Source organism: Entelurus aequoreus, linkage group LG12, assembly GCF_033978785.1.
Source record: "Entelurus aequoreus isolate RoL-2023_Sb linkage group LG12, RoL_Eaeq_v1.1, whole genome shotgun sequence".
NCBI classification, from domain to species: domain Eukaryota; kingdom Metazoa; phylum Chordata; class Actinopteri; order Syngnathiformes; family Syngnathidae; genus Entelurus; species Entelurus aequoreus.
In genome coordinates this window covers 54,134,790-54,156,853 of record NC_084742.1, presented here as the reverse complement: position 1 = coordinate 54,156,853, position 22,064 = coordinate 54,134,790, and the positions used below count along the sequence as shown (strand labels likewise).

The 22,064-nt window shown below is 32.5% G+C and overlaps 1 protein-coding gene across 1 annotated transcript in view; it reads left to right on the top strand.

Annotated features, from left to right (window-relative positions):
• Positions 1–2,681: 2,681 nt before the first annotated feature.
• csrp2 (cysteine and glycine-rich protein 2) overlaps positions 2,682–22,064 on the top strand; it is a 25,779-nt gene continuing 6,396 nt past the window's right edge. Inside the window, exons 1-5 of the mRNA XM_062066275.1 lie at positions 2,682–2,839; positions 9,812–9,934; positions 17,016–17,184; positions 17,272–17,401; positions 21,084–21,177. Coding sequence (XP_061922259.1) covers positions 9,823–9,934; positions 17,016–17,184; positions 17,272–17,401; positions 21,084–21,177 — 505 coding nt within the window. The 5' untranslated portion in view covers positions 2,682–2,839; positions 9,812–9,822. The remainder of the gene's footprint in view (positions 2,840–9,811; positions 9,935–17,015; positions 17,185–17,271; positions 17,402–21,083; positions 21,178–22,064) is intronic.

Sequence of the window (22,064 nt, the reverse complement as noted above, 5' to 3'; positions counted from 1 at the left end):
ATACATAAAAAAAATTTAATAAGCAAATGCATATGCATTTCGATTAATCACAGGTTATTACCTGCATGCATAATGTAATTTTTTTTTTTTTTAAAGCAGCCATTACTGCGATGTGGCCCTCAATGAAAATGAGTTTGACACCGTCAGTGTAATTAGTCTTTTCCTAAAAAAGCCTGATGTATCAAATCAGATACATGTATAATCCAGAAGAGGGCAGTAATTGACTTATCAGAGCAGGGGTGCCCACACTTTTTCTGCAGGCGAGCTACTTTTCTATTGACCAAGTCAAGGGGACCGACCTCTTTCATATTTATCATTTATATTTATTTATGAAAGAGACATTTTTAACAAGTTAAAGGTGTTTAATGATAATACAGGCATGTTTAACACATATAGATTCCTTTCTATCATGAAGACAAGAATATAAGTTGGTTGATGACTTGCATTAATTGGAATCAGATAGTAGTGCTGATAATATAGAAGTAGAATTGTCTCACTTCAACTTATATATATCAATATAATATTAATACATATGCATATATTAATAAATATACAAATAAATAAATCATTTGTATAAATAAACGTATATTAGTAAAGATATTTTTGAGATTTGAAAATATATACAAATAAAATGTATAAATATAAAAATGTGACATACAAATAAATCAAGAATTTGTACAAATAAACATTTGAATATAAATATGCTTGATTTTGTATTTGTATTGAATTTGCATATGTGGATAGCTTTTTTGCTTTTGTGTCGATGAGACATTCCTCCTACAAACCAAATGCACAAATAAATGTGACCTACACACTCCCCCTGAACAACCAGCAGAGGGCACTGCAGCCAGAGCGGTCTGGGTCACAGAGCATTATATGCATATCTTTACAGAGAGAACGCACAACGGGCCTGAGCTTGCTAATGTTAGCGTTGTATTAGCTAATGCTAATTTATCCAGTTAATCTGAAAGACCGTGCTAGCTGCTTATTTTATTGTATCAATACCGTTTAATGACCTTGTCCCGATGTAGATACTCTTATCAGTGCAATGTGTGTCAAATCATCATCATACATCAATCATCATATGACCCTCCCTAGTGTGCCTCTGATTGGCTCACCAGTGTCTGACCTATGTCTATGACCCAGACCTCTCTGGCTGCAGTGCCCTCTGCTGGTTGTTCAGGGGAGTGTGTCGGTCACATTTATTTGTGCATCTGGTTTGTGGGAGGAATGTCTCGTCGACACAAAAGCAAAAAAGCGATCCACATATGCAAATTCAATACAAATACAAAATCAAGCATATTTATATCCAAATCTCAAATACACGTTTATTTATACAAATTCTTGATTTATTTGTAAGTCACATTTTTGTATTTATACATTTTATTTGTTTATAAGGAAAAGAAGGAGGTGAATTATCTTGTCCTTGATCAAGTGTCTTTGACTCTTTGAGAGGTGTGCGTTTTGCGTCGGTTTCTGCGGTTGCGGCCTTTTTGAACTACAAATAAACGGTTGTAATGATAACCGCTTTAAAACTCCCGACGGTTAGTATTACTGTGTTAAATTAAAATGCTCAAAGAAGCGTCGTTCATAACCGCACTTATACGGGCGGACTCGCTAGCTAGCTTAAATGCTAACATGTAAACAACAGACATTAACGTATTTTCCCCATGACGTTAACAAAAGGTAATTCCCAAATCTAAACTTATAGGAAAACATTACTCTTTAAACAAACGAGCTAAACATGAAATATGTGCTGTTTGTGCTTAAAGTGATCGATAAACTTGTCAAGTTGAAACAAACAGGAAGTGCACTCACGTGATGTCACATATTGGCAGTACATCCAACCGGCCTCACAATGAAAATGTAAACACACAAACATGTCTCATATGAAGCCAGAATAATATTGGATGGGCATTCAATGTTGGTTTTCAGCCTTGCTGCTTACGTGCGGTGATTTCTCCAGGTTCTCTGAAACTTTTGATGATATTACGGACCGGAGATGGTGAAATCCCTAAATTCCTTGCAATAGCTGGTTGAGAAATGTTGTTCTTAAACAATTTGCTCAGGCATTTGTTGACAATCCTTGTTTGTGAATGACTGAGCACTTCATAGAAGCTGCTTTTATACCCAATCATGGCACCCACCTGTTCCCAATTAGCCTGTTCACCTGTGGGATGTTCCAAATAAGTGTTTGATGAGCGTTCCTCAACTTTCTCAGTCTTTTTTGCCACTTGTGCCAGCTTTTTTTAAACATGTTGCAGGCATCAAATTCCAAATGAGCTAATATATGCAAAAAATAACAACATTTCCAGTTCGAATATATATTATATATATGTATATATTTATATGAGAAACCTTTCAAATAAATCAGATCATAGCATGTACTGTCCAGCAGGGGGCAGTAAAGGCCATAGTTAATATAGTGAGAAAGATGCCTAAAACCGAAGTCCTATTTCCGGTCATTATTTTCCCAAATATCAGTAAAATCACTTAACTTTGCACATACCAAGAATATAATACATTACATGTGTGGCATTCAATAAAAGAGGGGGGGAAATTCACATTATTGTTCGCGGAGTACGTCCATCCATCCATTTCTACCGCTTTCCCCGTTCGGGGTCGCGGGGTTTAGCTCACTAGCAAGAAAACCTGACAGCACCTGAACGCAGCAGTGTTGCGTTCACGGCCCTGAAGCCCCACCCACTCACGGTGGGTAAAAAGGAGTCCTCGGTGTCGTCACGGCTCCACTGCAGCGATTCAAGCCGACTTCTCTTGGAACTTTGCCATTTTCTAGCATCTGGACCTGACTACTTCCTGGAAACGTCCTCAAAAAAAGGTATTTTCATGACGGGGACGTCAAATGTCGACGTAAAAGTGTAAAATTGTCGAGCATCTCAGGTGCGTGACTCTGTCCATTGAGCAACAACGTTGGGTTTAAACCTGCTTAAACCTTCAACAATGTTTGAAACTACCCGCTAATGACACGAATCACTTAACATGAGTCACTTTTGACTTATTATCTTGCATATTTACATCCAATAAGTCAGCTAAGAAGACGCCATAAGTTAGCTTAACCACGCAAAATACTTACAAATGTCGGCACATTTTTTTAAAATAAATATTTCATTTTTGGTCGTGACATGTTTGCAAACTCACCAAAGCAGCGGAAAACAACAAACTAGTCTATTTTCTGACTATTCTATTGTAATGTTTGTGTTAAAGTGTAGGAACAATGAACTAGTGTTTGCGAGCACATGATTCTTATTACCTAATAATTATTATTAGTACTTGATTGCTCATTTAAAGCAGGGCTGTCAACAAAATAAAAGCATTCTGGGGTTAGTTTCACATTTTTCATTTTCAAAATAAATATATGGATTTTTTTTTCAGTCATACTTTTTTTTTTTTAATAATTCATATATTTTTATTTGATCAACTTCGTATCTATCTGTCAGTAGAAAGTTGTTTCTTTTAATGTTTAATGTTTGCAATGCAATATTTTCCCCAAAAAAATGTTCAAAGTGGAATATTTGATGTGAAGTGATCGGAGCCTTAATAGGTCAACAATTCATAACATCATCGATTTATTTAAAAACGGTTAAAAAAAATCCTCCTAAAATTGTAATTGTAAACATTTTAAAAAAATAAGTCAAACATATTTCTTTTTTTTATGGGTTGTTTTTGTTTGTTTTGTTTTATGCAAAAGAAAAAAAGTGCAATATTTTCCGCAAATATATTTCAAAGTAGACTATTTGATGTAAAGTTAAATGAGCCTTGAATATGTCAATAATTCATAACATCATTGATTTTCATAAAAAAAATCTGCAATATTTAAAAAGAGTTGAACAAAAATCCTACTAAAAATGTAATTGTAATTGTACAAATTATAAAAATGTTATAAAAAAAAAAAATCATAACATTATTGATTTTCATTTTAAAAACATTTTCAGCAATGATATTTAAAAACAGTGAAAATCCTACTAAAATTGGAATTGTAAAAATTATTAAAATGTTATAAATAATGAAAACATATTTTTTATGGGTTGTTTTTGTTTGTTTGTTTTGTTTTATATTTATATTTTGTCTATATATATATATATAAAATCTCCTGATGATTGAGGAAACCCCTCATGAAACAGGCCCGTAGAGATGAAATAATCTTGTGATTTTTTTCCCCACACATATATATATATATATATATATATATATATATATATATATATATATATATATATATATATATATATATATATATATATATATATATATATATATATATATATATATATATATATATATATATACAGTGCATCAAACAAAAACAACCTATAAAACATAAAAAATATATCTGACTTATTTTTATAATTTTTAAAATTTTAGTAGGATTTTTACTGTTTTTAAATATCATTGCTAAAAAAAAAATTCTAATGAAAATCAATAATGTTATGAACTATTGACCAATTAAGGCTCCGATTGCTTCACATCAAATATTCCACTTTGAACATTTTGGGGGGGGGAAAGATTGCATTTTTCGTGTTTTTAATTTTCCTGAGGGAACTCTCCTGAAGGAATAAATAAAGTACTATCTATCCATCCATTTATCCATCTATCTATCCATCTATCTATCTATCTATCTATCTATCTATCTATCTATCTATCTATCTATCTATCTATCTATCTATCTATCTATCTATCTATCCATCTTTTTACCATAAAAACAGGGGTTTGACTAAAAGGGCAAAAAAAACATTAAAGAAATAACTTTTTATAGTGTTGGAGAAATAAATGATAAAAGTATATGTATAAAAAAGTATGTGTATAAAAGTAACAAAGTTTTTTTTGTTGTTTTTTTTTTACAAAAAGTGCATACAACAAAACAAAAAACAAAAACAACCTATAAAAATATCTGTGACTTATTTTAAATTTTTTTACAATTTATACAATTTTAGTATGATTTTTAACGTGTGTATATATATATATATATATATATATATATATATATATATATATATATATATATATATACAAACACACACACACACACGTTAGGTCAGGAAAAAACACAAGAGGCTATGTCATCTTATTTTATTCTCTCTCTCTATATATATATATATATATATATATATATATATATATATATATATATATATATATATATATATATATATATATATATATATATATAAAACCTTTGTTTATCATATGGCAAAAACAAAAAAATGTGCAATATTTTCCGAATATTTCAAAGTGGACTATGTGATGTAAAGTTTATTGAGCCTTGAATATGTCAGTAATTCATAACATCATTGATTTTCATAAAAAAGTCAGCAATAATGTATAAAAATATCTGTGACTTATTTTTAAAATGTATACAATTTTAGTATGATTTTTAACGTGTGTATATATATATATATATATATATATATATATATATATATATATATACACAAACACACACACACACACACACGTTAGGTCAGGAAAAAACACAAGAGGCTATGTCATCTTATTTTATTCTCTCTCTCTCTCTCTCTCTCTCTCTCTCTCTATATATATATATATATATATATATATATATATATATATATATATATATATATATATATATATATATATATATATATATATATATATATATATATATATATATATATATATAAATAAAACCTTTGTTTATCATATGGCAAAAACCAAAAAATGTGCAATATTTTCCGAATATTTCAAAGTGGACTATGTGATGTAAAGTTTATTGAGCCTTGAATATGTCAGTAATTCATAACATCATTGATTTTCATAAAAAAGTCAGCAATAATATTTAAAAAGAGTAAAAACAATCATACTAAAATTGTATAAATTGTAAAAATGTTAAAAAAATAAGTCAAACATATTTTTTATAGGTTGTTTTTGTTTGTTTGTTTTGTTTTATGCACTTTTTGTAAAAAAAAACCCAAAAAAACTTTTACTTTTATACACATACTTTTTTATACATATACTTTTATGATTTAGTTCTCCAACACTATGAAAAGTTGTTTCTTTTAAAGTTTTTTTTGCCCTTTTAGTCAAACACCTCTTTTTACGGTAAAAACACAAAATATGCAATCTTTTCCACCCAAAATGTTCAAAGTGGAATATTTGATGTGAGGCAATCGTAGCCTTAATTGGTCAATAATTGATAACATTATTGATTTTCATTTTAAAAACATTTTCAGCAATGATATTTAAAAACAGTAAAATCCTACTAAAATTGTAATTGTAAAAATAATAAACATGTTACAAATAAGTCATACATATTTTTTTGGGGTTTTTATTGTTTTTGTTTGTTTTGTTTTGTTGTATGCACTTTTTCTATAAAAAAAACAAACAAACCTTTGTTTATCATATGGCAAAAACAAGAAAAATGTGCAATATTTTCCGCAAAAATATTTCAAAGTGGACTGTTTGATGTAAAGTTAATTGAGCTTCGAATATGTCAATAATTCATAACATCATTAATTTTCACACAAAAAAAATCAGCAATAATATTTAAAGAGAGTTAAAAAAAATCCTACTAAAAATGTAATTGTACAAATTGTAAAAAATTTAAAAAATAAGTAAAAAAAACAAAAACAAAACACCTCTGTTTACTTTTATACATATAATTTTTTTTATATATACTTTTGTGATTTTTTCTCCCCCAACGCTATAAAAAGTTGTTTCTTTTAATGTTTTTTGTCCTTTTAGTCAAAAGGGTTTTTATGGTTAAAACACAAAATATGCAATCTTTTCTCCCCAAAATGCTCAAAGTGGAATATTTGATGTGAAGCAATCAGAGCCTTAATTGGTCAATAGTTCATAACATAATTGATTTTCATTTTAAAAACATTTTCAGCAATGATATTTAAAAACGGTAAAAACAAATCCTACGAAAATTGTTATTGTATTTGTAAAAATGTTAAACATATTTTTTTTCAACTTTTTATTCTTTTTATGCACTTTTTGTAAAAAAAAAAAAAAAAAAAAGTGTTTATCATATGGCAAAAACAAAACAAAAAGTGCAATATTTTCGTCAAAAATATTTTAAAGTAGACTATTTGGTGTAAAGTTAATTGAGCCTTGAATATGTCAATAATTCATAACATCGGTTTTAATTCATTAATATTTTTTGAGCAATCAGTTGGAAAAAAAAATGTGATTCAAATTCTTGGGGATCCAAAAGGTGAAAGTGTTTAAAATAAGTCTTTTTTAAATGTATTTTAACTTTCAATATTTAAATCTGCAGACCAACTACAGATCTATCCGTCAATTATACCTTTTCATTATTTTTTTAATGTATTTTTGTGTTTGTTTTATGCCCGTTTTGCCATAAACAACTTAGGTTTTTTATATTGCAAACACAAAATACACCCCACAATATGTCAAATTAATACTTGATGTGAAGTCAGTTGAGCTGTGAATACGTCAATAATTAATAACATTGATTTTAATTCATGACATAATTCAACATTGCAACTTTTTCTCGTTACTTTTCACCTGTTTGCTCTTTTATTCCACTTTTTAGGATGATTTTTCTTTAGTCTTATTAGAATGTGCCGCGCTTTTATCACAGTTTTATCATTTTCTGTTGCTGTTTTTATTGTTTTTATGCGTCTTATCATTGTGAACTCATGCGACGAACAAAACAAACGTGTAATGTAGGATTAAAATAAGCTCTGCTTCATCCTCCTCCTTTTCGGACATAATGTAACTGCAAACATTTAACATTTTTCACTTTGCAAACAAGGTCAGACATGAAAAAGATCCCTAAAAGGTCAGTTTTTCGGTCTTTTTTAACCTTTACAGCACATTTCTGGCAGCAAAAAAGACGCCAGCCTTTGTTTACTCTTTTACGATGATGTCATCGTGATGCAGATGTGCTGCATCGACACAATTTAACTTGAATTTTTTTGCGCTTTATGTCTGCGTCCCACAAATGTTGGCCCACACCACCAAAGTCCTGACACATTCCTCAGGGTATTAATCTGTCCTGTCCTTTACACCAGCAGCCCAGGGTGGGATCTTTTTTTTTTTTTTTACAGCCAGGAATGCTGAGAAGTGAGCAATAATAATAATAATACTAATAATAACAATATTATTATTATTATTATTAATAATAATACTAATAACAACCATATTATTATTATTATTATTATTATTATTAATAATAACAATAATAATATTAATAATAATAATAATGATAGAACATGTCCTCTCCATAAATGAGGCTCAGAAGACAAAAGTATGACAACAACTCTTATCTCATAATGACAACATTACAATACAGTAGCGTAGTAGACTTAAGTATTCATTAAGTACCACCATAATGACAACATTACAATACAGTAGTGTAGTAGACCTAAGTATTCGTCAAGTACCACCATAATGATCTACATTCAAATACAGTACACAAATTAAAACTGATGTAATGATAATACATATTAATAATAATAATAATGCAAGTATAGCCTTTCAAATGCAATCCACTTGTATATCTCGCATATTTTAACATTGTAATTGAAATGTAAAACTTTACATACCAAGTTAAAATAATAGTAACAAATATTGTATCTTAGTAGTTTATGTTCAATGTGAATACTGTATCTTAGTGGTTTATGGTTAATGTGAATACTGTATCATAGTTGTTTATGTTCAATATGAATATTGTATCTTAGTAGTTTATGTTCAATGTGAATATTGTATCTTAGTATTTTATGTTCAATGTGAATACTGTATCTTAGTAGTTTATGTTCAATGTGAATACTGTATCTTAGTTGTTTATGTTTAATGTGAATACTGTATCTTAGTAGTTTATGTTCAATGTGAATAGTGTAGCTTAGTTGTTTATGTTCAATGTGAATACTGTAGCTTAGTTGTTTATGTTTAATGTGAATACTGTATCTTAGTAGTTTATGTTCAATGTGAATACTGTATCTTAGTTGTTTATGTTCAATGTGAATACTGTATCTTAGTAGTTTATGTTTAATGTGAATACTGTATCTTAGTAGTTTATGTTTAATGTGAATATTGTATCTTAGTTGTTTATGTTCAATGTGAATACTGTATCTTAGTAGTTTGTTTAATGTGAATACTGTATCTTAGTAGTTTATGTTTAATGTGAATACTGTATCATAGTGGTTTGTTTAATGTGAATACTGTATCTTAGTACTTTATGTTCAATATGATTACTGTATCTTAGTAGTTTATGTTTAATGTGAATACTGTATCTTAGTAGTTTATGTTTAATGTGAATACTGTATTTTAGTAGTTTATGTTCAATGTGAATACTGTATCTTAGTAGTTTATGTTCAATGTGAATACTTTAGCTTAGTAGTTTATGTTCAATGTGAATACTGTATCTTATTTGTTTATGTTCAATGTGAATACTGTATCTTAATTGTTTATGTTCAATGTGAATACTGTATCTTAGTAGTTTATGTTTAATGTGAATACTGTATCTTAGTAGTTTAGACAGTAATTTGTTTGTACAAGTTTAGATAGGGTACGACATTTCTCAATGGGGAAAGGCATTAAAGTCTCTTGTTTTCATGTTAGCATTTAAGCTAATGCTAGTCCTTCCATAAGTTTATGAAAATGCAGTTATCAGTCATGTTTTTTGATCATTTTAATTTAGTACAATAATCCCAACATATTATTATTAATCATATTATTAATGATCATTATTAACGTTTATGTGCGTGTCTAAAAAGTTGAATAGAGCAGTTTTCTGAGTTTACATGTCATGTTTTGGCATTATGTGACGTCATCACGGCACCTTCCAACCTCTTGTCCTCAGGATTACCCACAATGCCGAGGTGGGGCGGAGGCAACACGTGCACGGCGTGTGGCGGCACGGTGTACCACGCCGAGGAGGTGCAGTGTGACGGCAAGAGTTTCCACAAGCAATGCTTTCTCTGCAGTAAGTAACCAGGGCCGCCACGTCACTGCCTGTGGCACAAACGGCGCACTGAGCGTGTTTGTGTGTTGTTTTCACGCGCCGACTGGTACCGGTACCGGTACTGGTACTGGTCTCACAGCTGTGTGAAATGTCAGCGCAGGAGCAGATCTCACACACACGTCATAGACGCTGGCAGCCAGGAAGTAGTCAGAGCCCAGGAGGGCTGACAAAGGTCTCATTGTGGACATGATTCTTCACTCTCTCTAACTTTGCTCCCACTTCTCCGCTTGTGCAGCGAGGACATAGTTGCCCTCACAAAGCATCAGAAATCTCATTATGGTATTGAACTCAGGACCTTCATGTTGTGAGGCACATGCACTAACCCCTGTGCCACCGTTCCTGGGTCTCATCGTAGAAATATTATCACACGACTAACTAATTGTTATTGTGATGCAAAACAAAATGATTTTATTAAAGGTGTACAATTTCTAAAAGTTTATATGTTCTTTCCTAATTTAATCATACTGTAAGTACAGTATATGATCTTTCATAATGTACATAATTTGATCATACTGTATGTACAGTGTATGCTCGTTAATGATCTTATCATACTGTATGTACAGTATATTTCATAATTTAATCATACTGTACTTACAGTATATGATCTTTCATAATTTCATCATACTGTACATAATTTCATCATACTGTACATAATTTAATCATACTGTGCGTACAGTATATGATCTTTAATGATCTAATCATACTGTATGTACAGTAAATGATATTTCATAATTTAATCATACTGTACTTACAGTATATGATCTTTCATAATTTCATCATACTGTACATAATTTAATCATACTGTGCATACAGTATATGATATTTAATGATCTAATCATACTGTACATAATTTAACCATACTGTACATACAGTATATGATCTTTAAAGCTCTAATCATACTGTACATAATTTAATCACACTGTGCGTACAGTATATGATCTTTAATGATCTAATCATACTGTACATAATTTAATCATACTGTACATACAGTATATGATCTTTAAAGATCTAATCATACTGTACATAGCTTAATCATACTGTGCGTACAGTATATGATCTTTAATGATCTAATTATACTGTAATGTAATCATACTGTACATCATTTAATTATACTGTATGTACAGTATGTTTTTAACGCTCTAATCACACTGTACATAATTTAATAATACTGTACATACAGTGTATGATCTTTCACAATTGAATCATACTGTATGTACAGTATATGATTTTTCATAATTTAATCATACTGTACACAGAGTATATGATCTTTATTGATCTAATCATACTGTACATAACTTAATTATACTGTATGTACAGTATATGATTTTTAATGCTCTAATCATACTGTACATAATTTAATCACACTGCACATAATTTAATCATACTGTGCGTACAGTATATGATCTTTAATGATCTAATCATACTGTATGTACAGTAAATATTTCATGATTTAATCATACTGTACATAATGTAATCATACTGTACATACAGTACACGATCTTTAATGATCTCAGCACCCGAGTGACGGACCAACGTTCTATTCATTAACAAGACAAAACAACAACGACAAGCTGAACTGTCCCGTAGGTGCTGCTCTGCCAACGTGCGCACACAAAGAAGTCGCTTCGGCGCCCCCACGAAGCATCAGAAATCCTCAACTTGACCAAGCATGTTGCTACACTAATACACGTGTGTGTGTGTGTTATCTGGCAATGCTTACTTAAAGGGGACATCGCTCTGTTTACACAGTCACCTTTAGGGGACCTCTGGCGGTATGGGGACAAAAAAAACAGGTTCCCTAAAGGGAAACCTTTTTAAATGATAGTCAGATCCATTCTGAAGATGCCTAAGTAATTTTTAAGCTTTGGCCCATAAAACATGTTTATTGGTTAGTTTTTTTAAAATAAATGGTCCTCAGTAGTCACGTACAAATGTGTGTGAATTATGCAAAATGATTTACATTTGGTCCCCATGAACCATATGAACTCTTTTTTCCCCCAGGGTCCCCAGTAAGAATGATCAGCATTACTTCATCAATCCAGTTATGCCTCCACAACCTGTAGAAAGGGTGGTCCCCACAAGTCCTGAACAAAAACTTGGTCCCCATTCCAAATGATAACCAGTATGTGTGTGTGTGTGTGTGTGTGTGTTCTGGCAATGCTTACTTAATGGGGACATCGCTCTGTTTACACCAGGGGTGTCCAAAGTGCGGCCATTTGCGGCCCGCAAGTCAGTTTTTAATGGCCCCACGGCACATTTTAAAAATACAATTGAAAAAAAACAAAAACATTAAAAGTGGTATTTGAAGAGCAAATAGGTGAAATGTAACAAGAACATGTAGCAATGTTTACTCTAATAACACAAAGCTGGCATGTAGGCTGTTTCTTTCTTTAAAAAATAATAATGAATCAAAATCAATGTCATTATGAATTATTGACCTATTCAAGGCTCCAATTACGTCACATTAAATATTTTGAGATATTTTTGGGGGGGAAATGTTGCATATTTTGTGTTTGCCATGTAAAAAAACGAGCTGTTTTTTTTAAAGAAGGGCCTAAAACGAACAAACAAAGAACATAAACAACAATAAAACTTATAATTGACAGATAGATCTGGGGCCGTACTTATCAAGCTTCTTAGAGTGCCATTTTACACTTAAGTCCTGAGAATTTGCGAAATTTAGTCCTACTCTCAAACTTAAGAATAAAAGCTTTTTATCAACGTTCTTAAGTCTAAGAATCACTCCTACTCTCCACAATATTTAAGAGACCTTCAGAGGTGTCTTAAGTGGTTAGGAGTTGCCAGCAGGGGATGGCACTGAGGCGAGAGAGACGTGCGCGAACATTCAGGGAGAGGAACGATGTTCTGGATTTGTTTGATGACGAGCAGCTGATCAAACGGTATCGTTTAGACCAGGGGTCACCAACCTTTTTGAAACCAAGAGCTACTTCTTGGGTACTGATTAATGCGAAGGGGTACCAGTTTGATACACACTTAAATAAATTGCCAGAAATAGCCAATTTGCTCAATTTACCTTTAACTCTTATGTTATTATTAATAATTAATGACATTTACACTTAATTGAACGGTTTAAAAGAGGAGAAAACACGAAAAAAATGACAATTACATTTTGAAACATAGTTTATCTTCAATTTCGACTCTTTAAAATTCAAAATTCAACCGAAAAAAAGAAGAGAAAAACTAGCTAATTTGAATCTTTTTGAAAGAATTTCAAAAAGAATTTATGGAACATCATTAGTAATTTTTCCTGATTAAGATTAATTGTAGAATTTTGATGACATGTTTTAAATAGGTTAAAATCCAATCTACACTTTGTTAGAATATATAACAAATTGGACCAAGCTATATTTCTAACAAAGACAAATCATTATTTCTTCTAGATTTTCCAGAACAAAAATTTTAAAAGAAATTCAAAAGACTTTGAAATAAGATTTAAATTTGATTCTACAGATTTTCTAGATTTGCCAGAATATTTTTTTTAAATTTTAATCATAATAAGTTTGAAGAAATATTTCACAAATATTCTTCGTCGAAAAAACAGAAGCTAAAATGAAGAATTAAATTAAAATTAATTTATTATTCTTTACAATAAAAAAAATAAATTTACTTGAACGTTGATTTTAATGGTCAGGAAAGAAGAGGAAGGAATTTAAAAGGTAAAAAGGTATATGTGTTTAAAAATCCTAAAATAATTTTTAAGGTTGTATTTTTTCTCTAAAATTGCCTTTCTGAAAGTTATAAGAAGCAAAGTAAAAAAATGTATGAATTTATTTAAACAAGTGAAGACCAAGTCTTTAAAATATTTTCTCGGATTTTCAAATTCTATTTGAGTTTTGTCTCTCTTAGAATTAAAAATGTCGAGCAAAGCGAGACCAGCTTGCTAGTAAATAAAATTTAAAAAATAGAGGCAGCTCACTGGTAAGTGCTGCTATTTGAGCTATTTTTAGAACAGGCCAGCGGGCTACTCATCTGGGGCCGTACTTATCAAGCTTCTTAGAGTGCCATTTTACACTTAAGTCCTGAGAATTTGCGAAATTTAGTCCTACTCTCAAACTTAAGAATAAAAGCTTTTTATCAACGTTCTTAAGTCTAAGAATCACTCCTACTCTCCACGATATTTAAGAGACCTTCAGAGGTGTCTCAAGTGGTTAGGAGTTGCCAGCAGGGGATGGCACTGAGGCGAGAGAGACGTGTGCGAACATTCAGGGAGAGGAACGATGTTCTGGATTTGTTTGATGACGAGCAGCTGATCAAACGGTATCGTTTAGACAGAGCGGATATTATTTTTGTCACAGATTTAATACTTTTCGATTCCATGTTGATTTCTGCATGTGGCTGCAGTGGGCTAGTATATATAGAGCCACCCACACCAGTTTCAAATTAGTTGCCTAATTAATGAATTGGAAAGAAAATGTTATGACACTAGCGTATGTGTGTGGCCGTGAGGTGAGTGACGTCAGTGAGTGTGTGGGCGACAGAAGAGAGGGAGCGGTAGCGTGAGTGCCGGCGGGGACTAGTTTGTTTTGTATTATTTTGTAGTTTATTGTCAAAATATACACTCCCATTGTCCACTTAAATATTTCCAAGATATTTCTTTATTCTTAGACAACGATTCCCTTCCGTGATTGGTCATCTCTATGGACACAGAAATGACGTCACCTAAAATTGCGTTTACGGCACATAGTAATGTCGTAATTCAGCTCTGAGTGTGACACTTAAGATTCAGTCCTACACTTCGCTGAAAGTGTGAGTAAGACGCTTGATAACTAACTTTTAAGTGCAGCTTTCAGCGAATAATTTATTTACTCTTAAGTCAACTCTTAGCAGACTTCTTAGGGGTAATTCTGAGAAGCTTGATAAGTACGGCCCATGCAGTTGATCTTGAGGTTATTGTGTTAAAAGTAAACAGTAAAAAACAAAAATTATAATTTATTTTTTTACACTTTAATGAGTAGGACCCTTTTGGATTCCCTACAATTTTAGTGTGATTAGTTTTTAAGTGTCATTGCTCAAAAAATAATAATGAATTAAAATCAATGGTGTTATGAGTTATTGACCTTTTTAAGGCTCCAATTATTATATAATCTCAAATATCCCACTTAAAAATTTTATTGGGTGAAAATATTGCATATTTTGTGGGGGGGGTTTTTCATTAAAAAAAAGGGGTTTCTTTGACAAAAAGAGCATACAATTTAAATCTTTAAAAAATGTTACATTGACAGATAGACCTAATGTTGATCTAGAGCAGGGGTCACCAACGCGGTGCCCGCGGGCACCAGGTAGCCCGCCGGCCTGTTCTAAAAATAGCTCAAATAGCAGCACTTACCAGTGAGCTGCCTCTATTTTTTAAATTGTATTTATTTACTAGCAAGCTGGTCTCGCTTTGCCCGACATTTTTAATTCTAAGAGAGACAAAACTCAAATAGAATTTGAAAATCCAAGAAAATATTTTAAAGACTTGGTCTTCACTTGTTTAATAAATTCATTATTTTTTTTACTTTGCTTCTTATAACTTTCAGAAAGACAATTTTAGAGAAAAAATACAACCTTAAAAATGATTTTAGGACTTTTAAACACATGTACCTTTTTACCTTTTAAATTCCTTCCTCTTCTTTCCTGACAATTTAAATCAATGTTCAAGTAAAATTGTTTTTTATTGTAAAGAATAATAAATACATTTTAATTTAATTCTTCATTTTAGCTTCTGTTTTTTGGACGAAGAATATTTGTGAAATATTTCTTCAAACTTATTATGATTAAAATTCAAAAAAATTATTCTGGCAAATCTAGAAAATCCGTAGAATCAAATTTAAATCTTATTTCAAAGTCTTTTGAATTTCTTTTAAAATTTTTGTTCTGGAAAATCTAGAAGAAATAATGATTTGTCTTTGTTAGAAATATAGCTTGGTCCAATTTGTTATATATTCTAACAAAGTGTAGATTGGATTTTAACCTATTTAAAACATGTCATCAAAATTCTAAAATTAATCTTAATCAGGAAAAATTACTAATGATGTTCCATAAATTCTTTTTTTAAGTTTTTCTCTTCTTTTTTTCGGTTGAATTTTGAATTTTAAAGAGTCGAAATTGAAGATAAACTGTTTCAAAATGTAATTGTAATTTTTTTTCGTGTTTTCTTCTCTTTTAAACCATTCAATTAAGTGTAAATATCATTAATTATTAATAATAACATAGAGTTAAAGGTAAATTGAGCAAATTGGCTATTTCTGGCAATTTATTTAAGTGTGTATCAAACTGGTAGCCCTTCGCATTAATCAGTACCCAAGAAGTAGCTCTTGGTTTCAAAAAGGTTGGTGACCCCTGATCTAGAGATTTAAAAACTTGAATAATAACACAAATAATATATAAAGAATAATGACACATTTTTTATATTTTTTGGACCAAAACCCTTTGGGGTCCCCGGGATCAAGCCTGAGTGGAAGCCTAAATGTATATTTGTTATACATATATTGTATTGGTTTTTCAAATAAAAAAATATCAAAATGGCCCCTGCTAGCTTTGATTTTTCAATGTGCGGCCCTCAGTGGAAAAAGTTTGGACACCCCTGGTTTACACAGTCACCTTTAGGGGACCTCCGACGGTATGGGGACAAAAAAACAGGTCCCCTAAAGGGAAACCTTTTTAAATAATAGTCAGATCCATTCTGAAGATGCCTAAGCTTTGGCCCATAAAACATCTTTACTGGTTAGTTTTTTTTTTATAAATGGTCCTCAGTAGTCATGTACAAATGTGTGTGAATTATGCAAAATGATTTACATTTGGTCCCCATGAACCATATGAACTATTTTTCCCCCAGGGTCCCCAGTAAGAATGATCAGCACATTACTTCATCAATCCAGACATTTAAAGACATGTATGAGCTAACTGGCCAGTGGACATTTTACACCATTTTTTTTTATGCCTCCACAACCTGTAGAAAGGGTGGCCCCCACAAGTCCTGAACAAAAACTTGGTCCCCATTCCAAATGATAACCAGTATGTGTGTGTGTGTGTGTGTCAGTGGTGTGCAGGAAGGGTCTGGACAGCACCACGGTGGCCATCCATGACCGGGAGGTGTACTGCAGGTCATGTTACGGCAAGAAGTACGGCCCTAAAGGGTACGGCTACGGTCAAGGTGCCGGTACCCTCAACATGGACCGAGGAGAACGACTGGGGATCAAACCAGACCAGTAAGATCACATTACAAAGCACATTACCAAAATAAAAGTTGGAAAGTTGGTGAAACTTTGAAGGAAATGAACGTTGCCTCCCCACAGGAGCCCGTCTCACAAGCCCACCACCAACCACAACCCCTCCAAGTTTGCACAGAAGTTTGCAGGCTCAGAGAAATGTGCTCGCTGTGGTGACTCCGTGTACGCCGCTGAGAAGGTCATGGGGGCAGGCAAGGTGAGGTCACATGGGGGAACAACGTATTTATTTATGTACAAACCCCGTTTCCATATGAGTGGGGAAATTGTGTTAGATGTAAATATAAACCGAATACAATGATTTGCAAATCCTTTTCAACCCATATTCAGTTGAATAGACTGCAAAGACAAGATATTTAAAGGCCTACTGAAACCCACTACTACCGACCACGCAGTCTGATAGTTTATATATCAATGATGAAATCTTAACATTATAACACATGCCAATACGGCCGGGTTAACTTATAAAGTGACATTTTAAATTTGTCGCTAAACTTCCGGTTCGAAACGCCTCTGAGGATGACGTATGCGCGTGACGTAGACCGGCGAACACGGGTATGCCTTCCACATTGAAGCCAATACGAAAAAGCTCTGTTTTCATTTCATAATTCCACAGTATTCTGGACATCTGTGTTCGTGAATCTGTTTCAATCATGTTCATTGCATTATGGAGAAGGAAGCCGAGCAAGCAAAGAAGAAAGTTGTCGGTGCGAAATGGACGTATTTTTCGAACGTAGTCAGCCACAACAGTACACAGCCGGCGCTTCTTTGTTTACACTCCCGAAAGATGCAGTCAAGATGGAAGAACTCGGATAACAGAGACTCTAACCAGGAGGACTTTTGACTTGGATACACAGACGCCTGTAGAGAACTGGGACAACACAGACTCTTACCAGGATTACTTTGATTTGGATGACAAAGACGCAGACGTGCTACTGTGAGTATGCAGCTTTGGCTTTTTTTTGCGTATGTACGTAACTTTTTTAAAATATATAAGCTTTATGAACCTTGGGTTAGGTGAACGGTCTTTTGGGCTGAGTGATTGTGTGTGTTGATCAGGTGTTTGAATTGTATTGGCGTGTTCTATGGAGCTAGGAGATAGCAGAGGAGCTAGGAGCTAGCGTAACAAACACGCAGGTGTTTTTATGCAGGATTAATTTGTGGCATATTAAATATAAGCCTGGTTGTGTTGTGGCTAATAGAGTATATATATGTCTTGTGTTTATTTACTGTTGTAGTCATTCCCAGCTGAATATCAGGTCACCCCCGGCTCTCACAGCATCTTCCCTATCTGAATAGCTTCAACTCCCCACTAGTCCTTCACTTGCACTTTACTCATCCACAAATCTTTCATCCTCGCTCAAATTAATGGGGAAATTGTCGCTTTCTCGGTCCGAATCTCTCTCACTTCATGCGGCCATCATTGTAAACAATAGGGAACTTTGCGTATATGTTCAACTGACTACGTCACGCTACTTCCGGTAGGTGCAAGCCTTTTTTTTATCAGATACCAAAAGTTGCAATCTTTATTGTCGTTGTTCTATACTAAATCCTTTCAGCCAAAATATGGCAATATCGCGAAATGATCAAGTATGACACATAGAATAGATCTGCTATCCCCGTTTAAATAAAAAAAATTCATTTCAGTAGGCCTTTAATGTTCACACTGGTAAACTTTGTTATTTTGTGCATATTATTAGCTCATTTGGAATTTGATGCCTGCGACATGTTTCAAAAAAGCTGGCACAAGTGGCAAAAAAGACCGATAAAGTTGAGGAATGCTCATCAAACACTTATTTGGAACATCCCACAGGTGAACAGGCTAATTGGGAACAGGTGGGTGCCAAGATTGGGTATAAAAGCAGCTTCCGTGAATAATGATGATTAGGGATGTCCGATAATGGCTTTTTTGCCGATATTCCAATAGTGTCCAACTCTTAATTACCGATACCGATATCAACCGATACCGATATATACAGTCGTGGAATTAACACATTATTATGCCTAATTTGGACAACCAGGTATGGTTATGGTTAAAGGATAAGGTCCTTTTTAAAAAAATAAAATAAAATAAGATAGAAAAATTAAAAATATTTTCTTGAATAAAAAACAAAGTAAAACAATATAAAAACAGTTACATTGAAACTAGTAATTAATGAAAACAAGTAAAATGAACTGTTAAAGGTTAGTACTATTAGTGGACCAGCAGCACGCACAATCATGTGTGCTTACGGACTGTATCCCTTGCAGACTGTATTGATATATATTGATATATAATGTAGGAACCAGAATATTAATAACAGAAAGAAACAACCCTTTTGTGTGAATGGGGGAGGGAGGTTTTTTGGGTTAGTGCAGTGGTCCCCAACCACCGGGCCGCGGACCGGTACAGTGCAGTGGTCCCCAACCACCGGGCCGCGGCCCGGTACAATGAAATCAACATAAAAAACACAATATATACATTATATATCAATATAGATCAATACAGTCTGCAATGATACAGTCCGTAAGCACACATGATTGTATTTATTTATGTAAAATACCCCCCCCCCCCCTCCACCGGTCCGTGGGACAAATTTTCAAGCGTTGACCGGTCCGCAGCTACAAAAATGTTGGGGACCACTGGGTTAGTGCACTAATTGTAAGTGTATCTTGTGTTTTTTATGTTGATTTAAAAACATTTATAAAAAAAAACAAAAAAACCGATACCGATAATAAAAAAAAACGATACCGATAATTTCCGATATTACATTTTAAAGCATTTATCGGCCGATATTATCGGACATCTCTAATAATAATAATAGATTTTATTTTTGAAAAAAGCACTTTACATTGAGTAAACAACCTCAAAGTGCTACAGTGTATTACAAAAATAAAAATAAAAAGATAATTAAAAAATAAATAAAAATTAGAAAGGCCAAATAGCTAAAACTAGTACGCATACATCTAAAAAAAAAAAAAGGTTTTTTAAAAAGAAGGGTTTTTAAGCCTTTTTTAAAAGCATCCACAGTCTGTGGTGCCCTCAGGTGGTCAGGGAGAGCGTTCCACAGACTGGGAGCGGCAGGGCAGAAAGACCCGGTCTCCCATTGTCCGTATAGCTTTGTCCTCGGAGGTTGGAGGAGGTTAGCCTGTCCGGAGCGGAGGATTTGAAATGCTCCGTCGTTCACAAACAAGGACGGGGCGAGGGTCACCACTTTGTCAACAAATGCCTGAGCAAATTGTTGAAGAACATTTCTCAACCAGCTATTGCAAGGAATTTAGGGATTTCACCAAAAGGTTCAGAGAATCTGGAGAAATCACTGCAGGTAGGCCATGATGTCACGGACCTTCCATCCCTCAGGCGTCAAAAAGCGACATCGGTGTGTAAAGGATATCACCACATGGGCTGAGGAACACTTCAGAAAACCACTGTCAGTAACTACAGTTGGTCGCTACATCTGTAAGTGCAAGTTAAAACTCTACCAAAGCCATTTATCAACAACACCCAGAAACGCTTCGCTGTACACACATATATATATATATATGTATATATATTTTTTTTTTTAACAATTTTGGCTCAATTTAAGCCATTAGGGCACGTCAGTCTGTAAAAAGGAGAAATTCCAAGCATTTATTAAGGACATAAAAAATCCCATTGAACACTCACTCCAACCCACTTTGCCATCTTCAGCGAGACCTCCTTCTTTTTAACCAGAAAAGCGAATTTTCGGGGGAAATTGCGTGAAAGCTGAAAAGCCGATCTGACATGCTAACAGGTAGCACTCTAGCCAGTTAGCGGCAGGTAAGAAAGTGTACGGCTCCTCGGTGTGCACCGGCAAAATGAGCCACAAAAGGCTAGCATGTTGAGGCTAGCATGCTAACATGTGGTGTTTGCCTTGCAGCCGTGGCACAAGAACTGCTTCCGCTGTGCTAAATGTGGCAAGAGTCTGGAGTCCACCAACCAGACGGAGAAGGAAGGGGAAATCTACTGCAAAGGTGACATTTTTATTACAAACTTCTCTTTGTATATGTATATATATATATATATATATATATATATATATATATATATATATATATATATATATATATATATATATATATATATGTATGTATATATATGTATGTATATATATGTATATATATATATATGTATATATGTATGTATATATATGTATATATATATATATGTATATATGTATATATATGTATATATATGTATATATATGTATATATGTATATATATATATATATGTATGTATGTATATATATGTATATATATATATATGTATATATGTATATATGTATATATATATATATATATATGTATATGTATGTATATATATATGTATATGTATATATATATATGTATATATATGTATATGTATATATATGTATATATATGTATATGTATATATATGTATGTATGTATATGTATATATATATATATATATATATATGTATATATATATATATATATATATGTATATATATATATATATATATATATATATATATATATATATATATATATATATATATATATATATATATATATATATATATATATATATATATATATATATATATATATATTAGGGCTGTGAATCTTTGGGTGTCCCACGATTCGATTCAAAATTGATTCTATGGGTCACGATTCGATTCAAAATCGATTTTTTTTCAATTCAACACGATTCTCGATTCAAAAACGATTTTTAAAAAAAATTTTTTTTAATGAAAACAATACACAACAATACCATAATAATGCAATACGATTTCAAAAGCAAACCCGACCCAGCAACACTCAGAACTGCAATAAACAGAGCAATTGAGAGGAGACACAAACACGACACAGAACAAACCAAAAGTAGTGAAACAAAAAT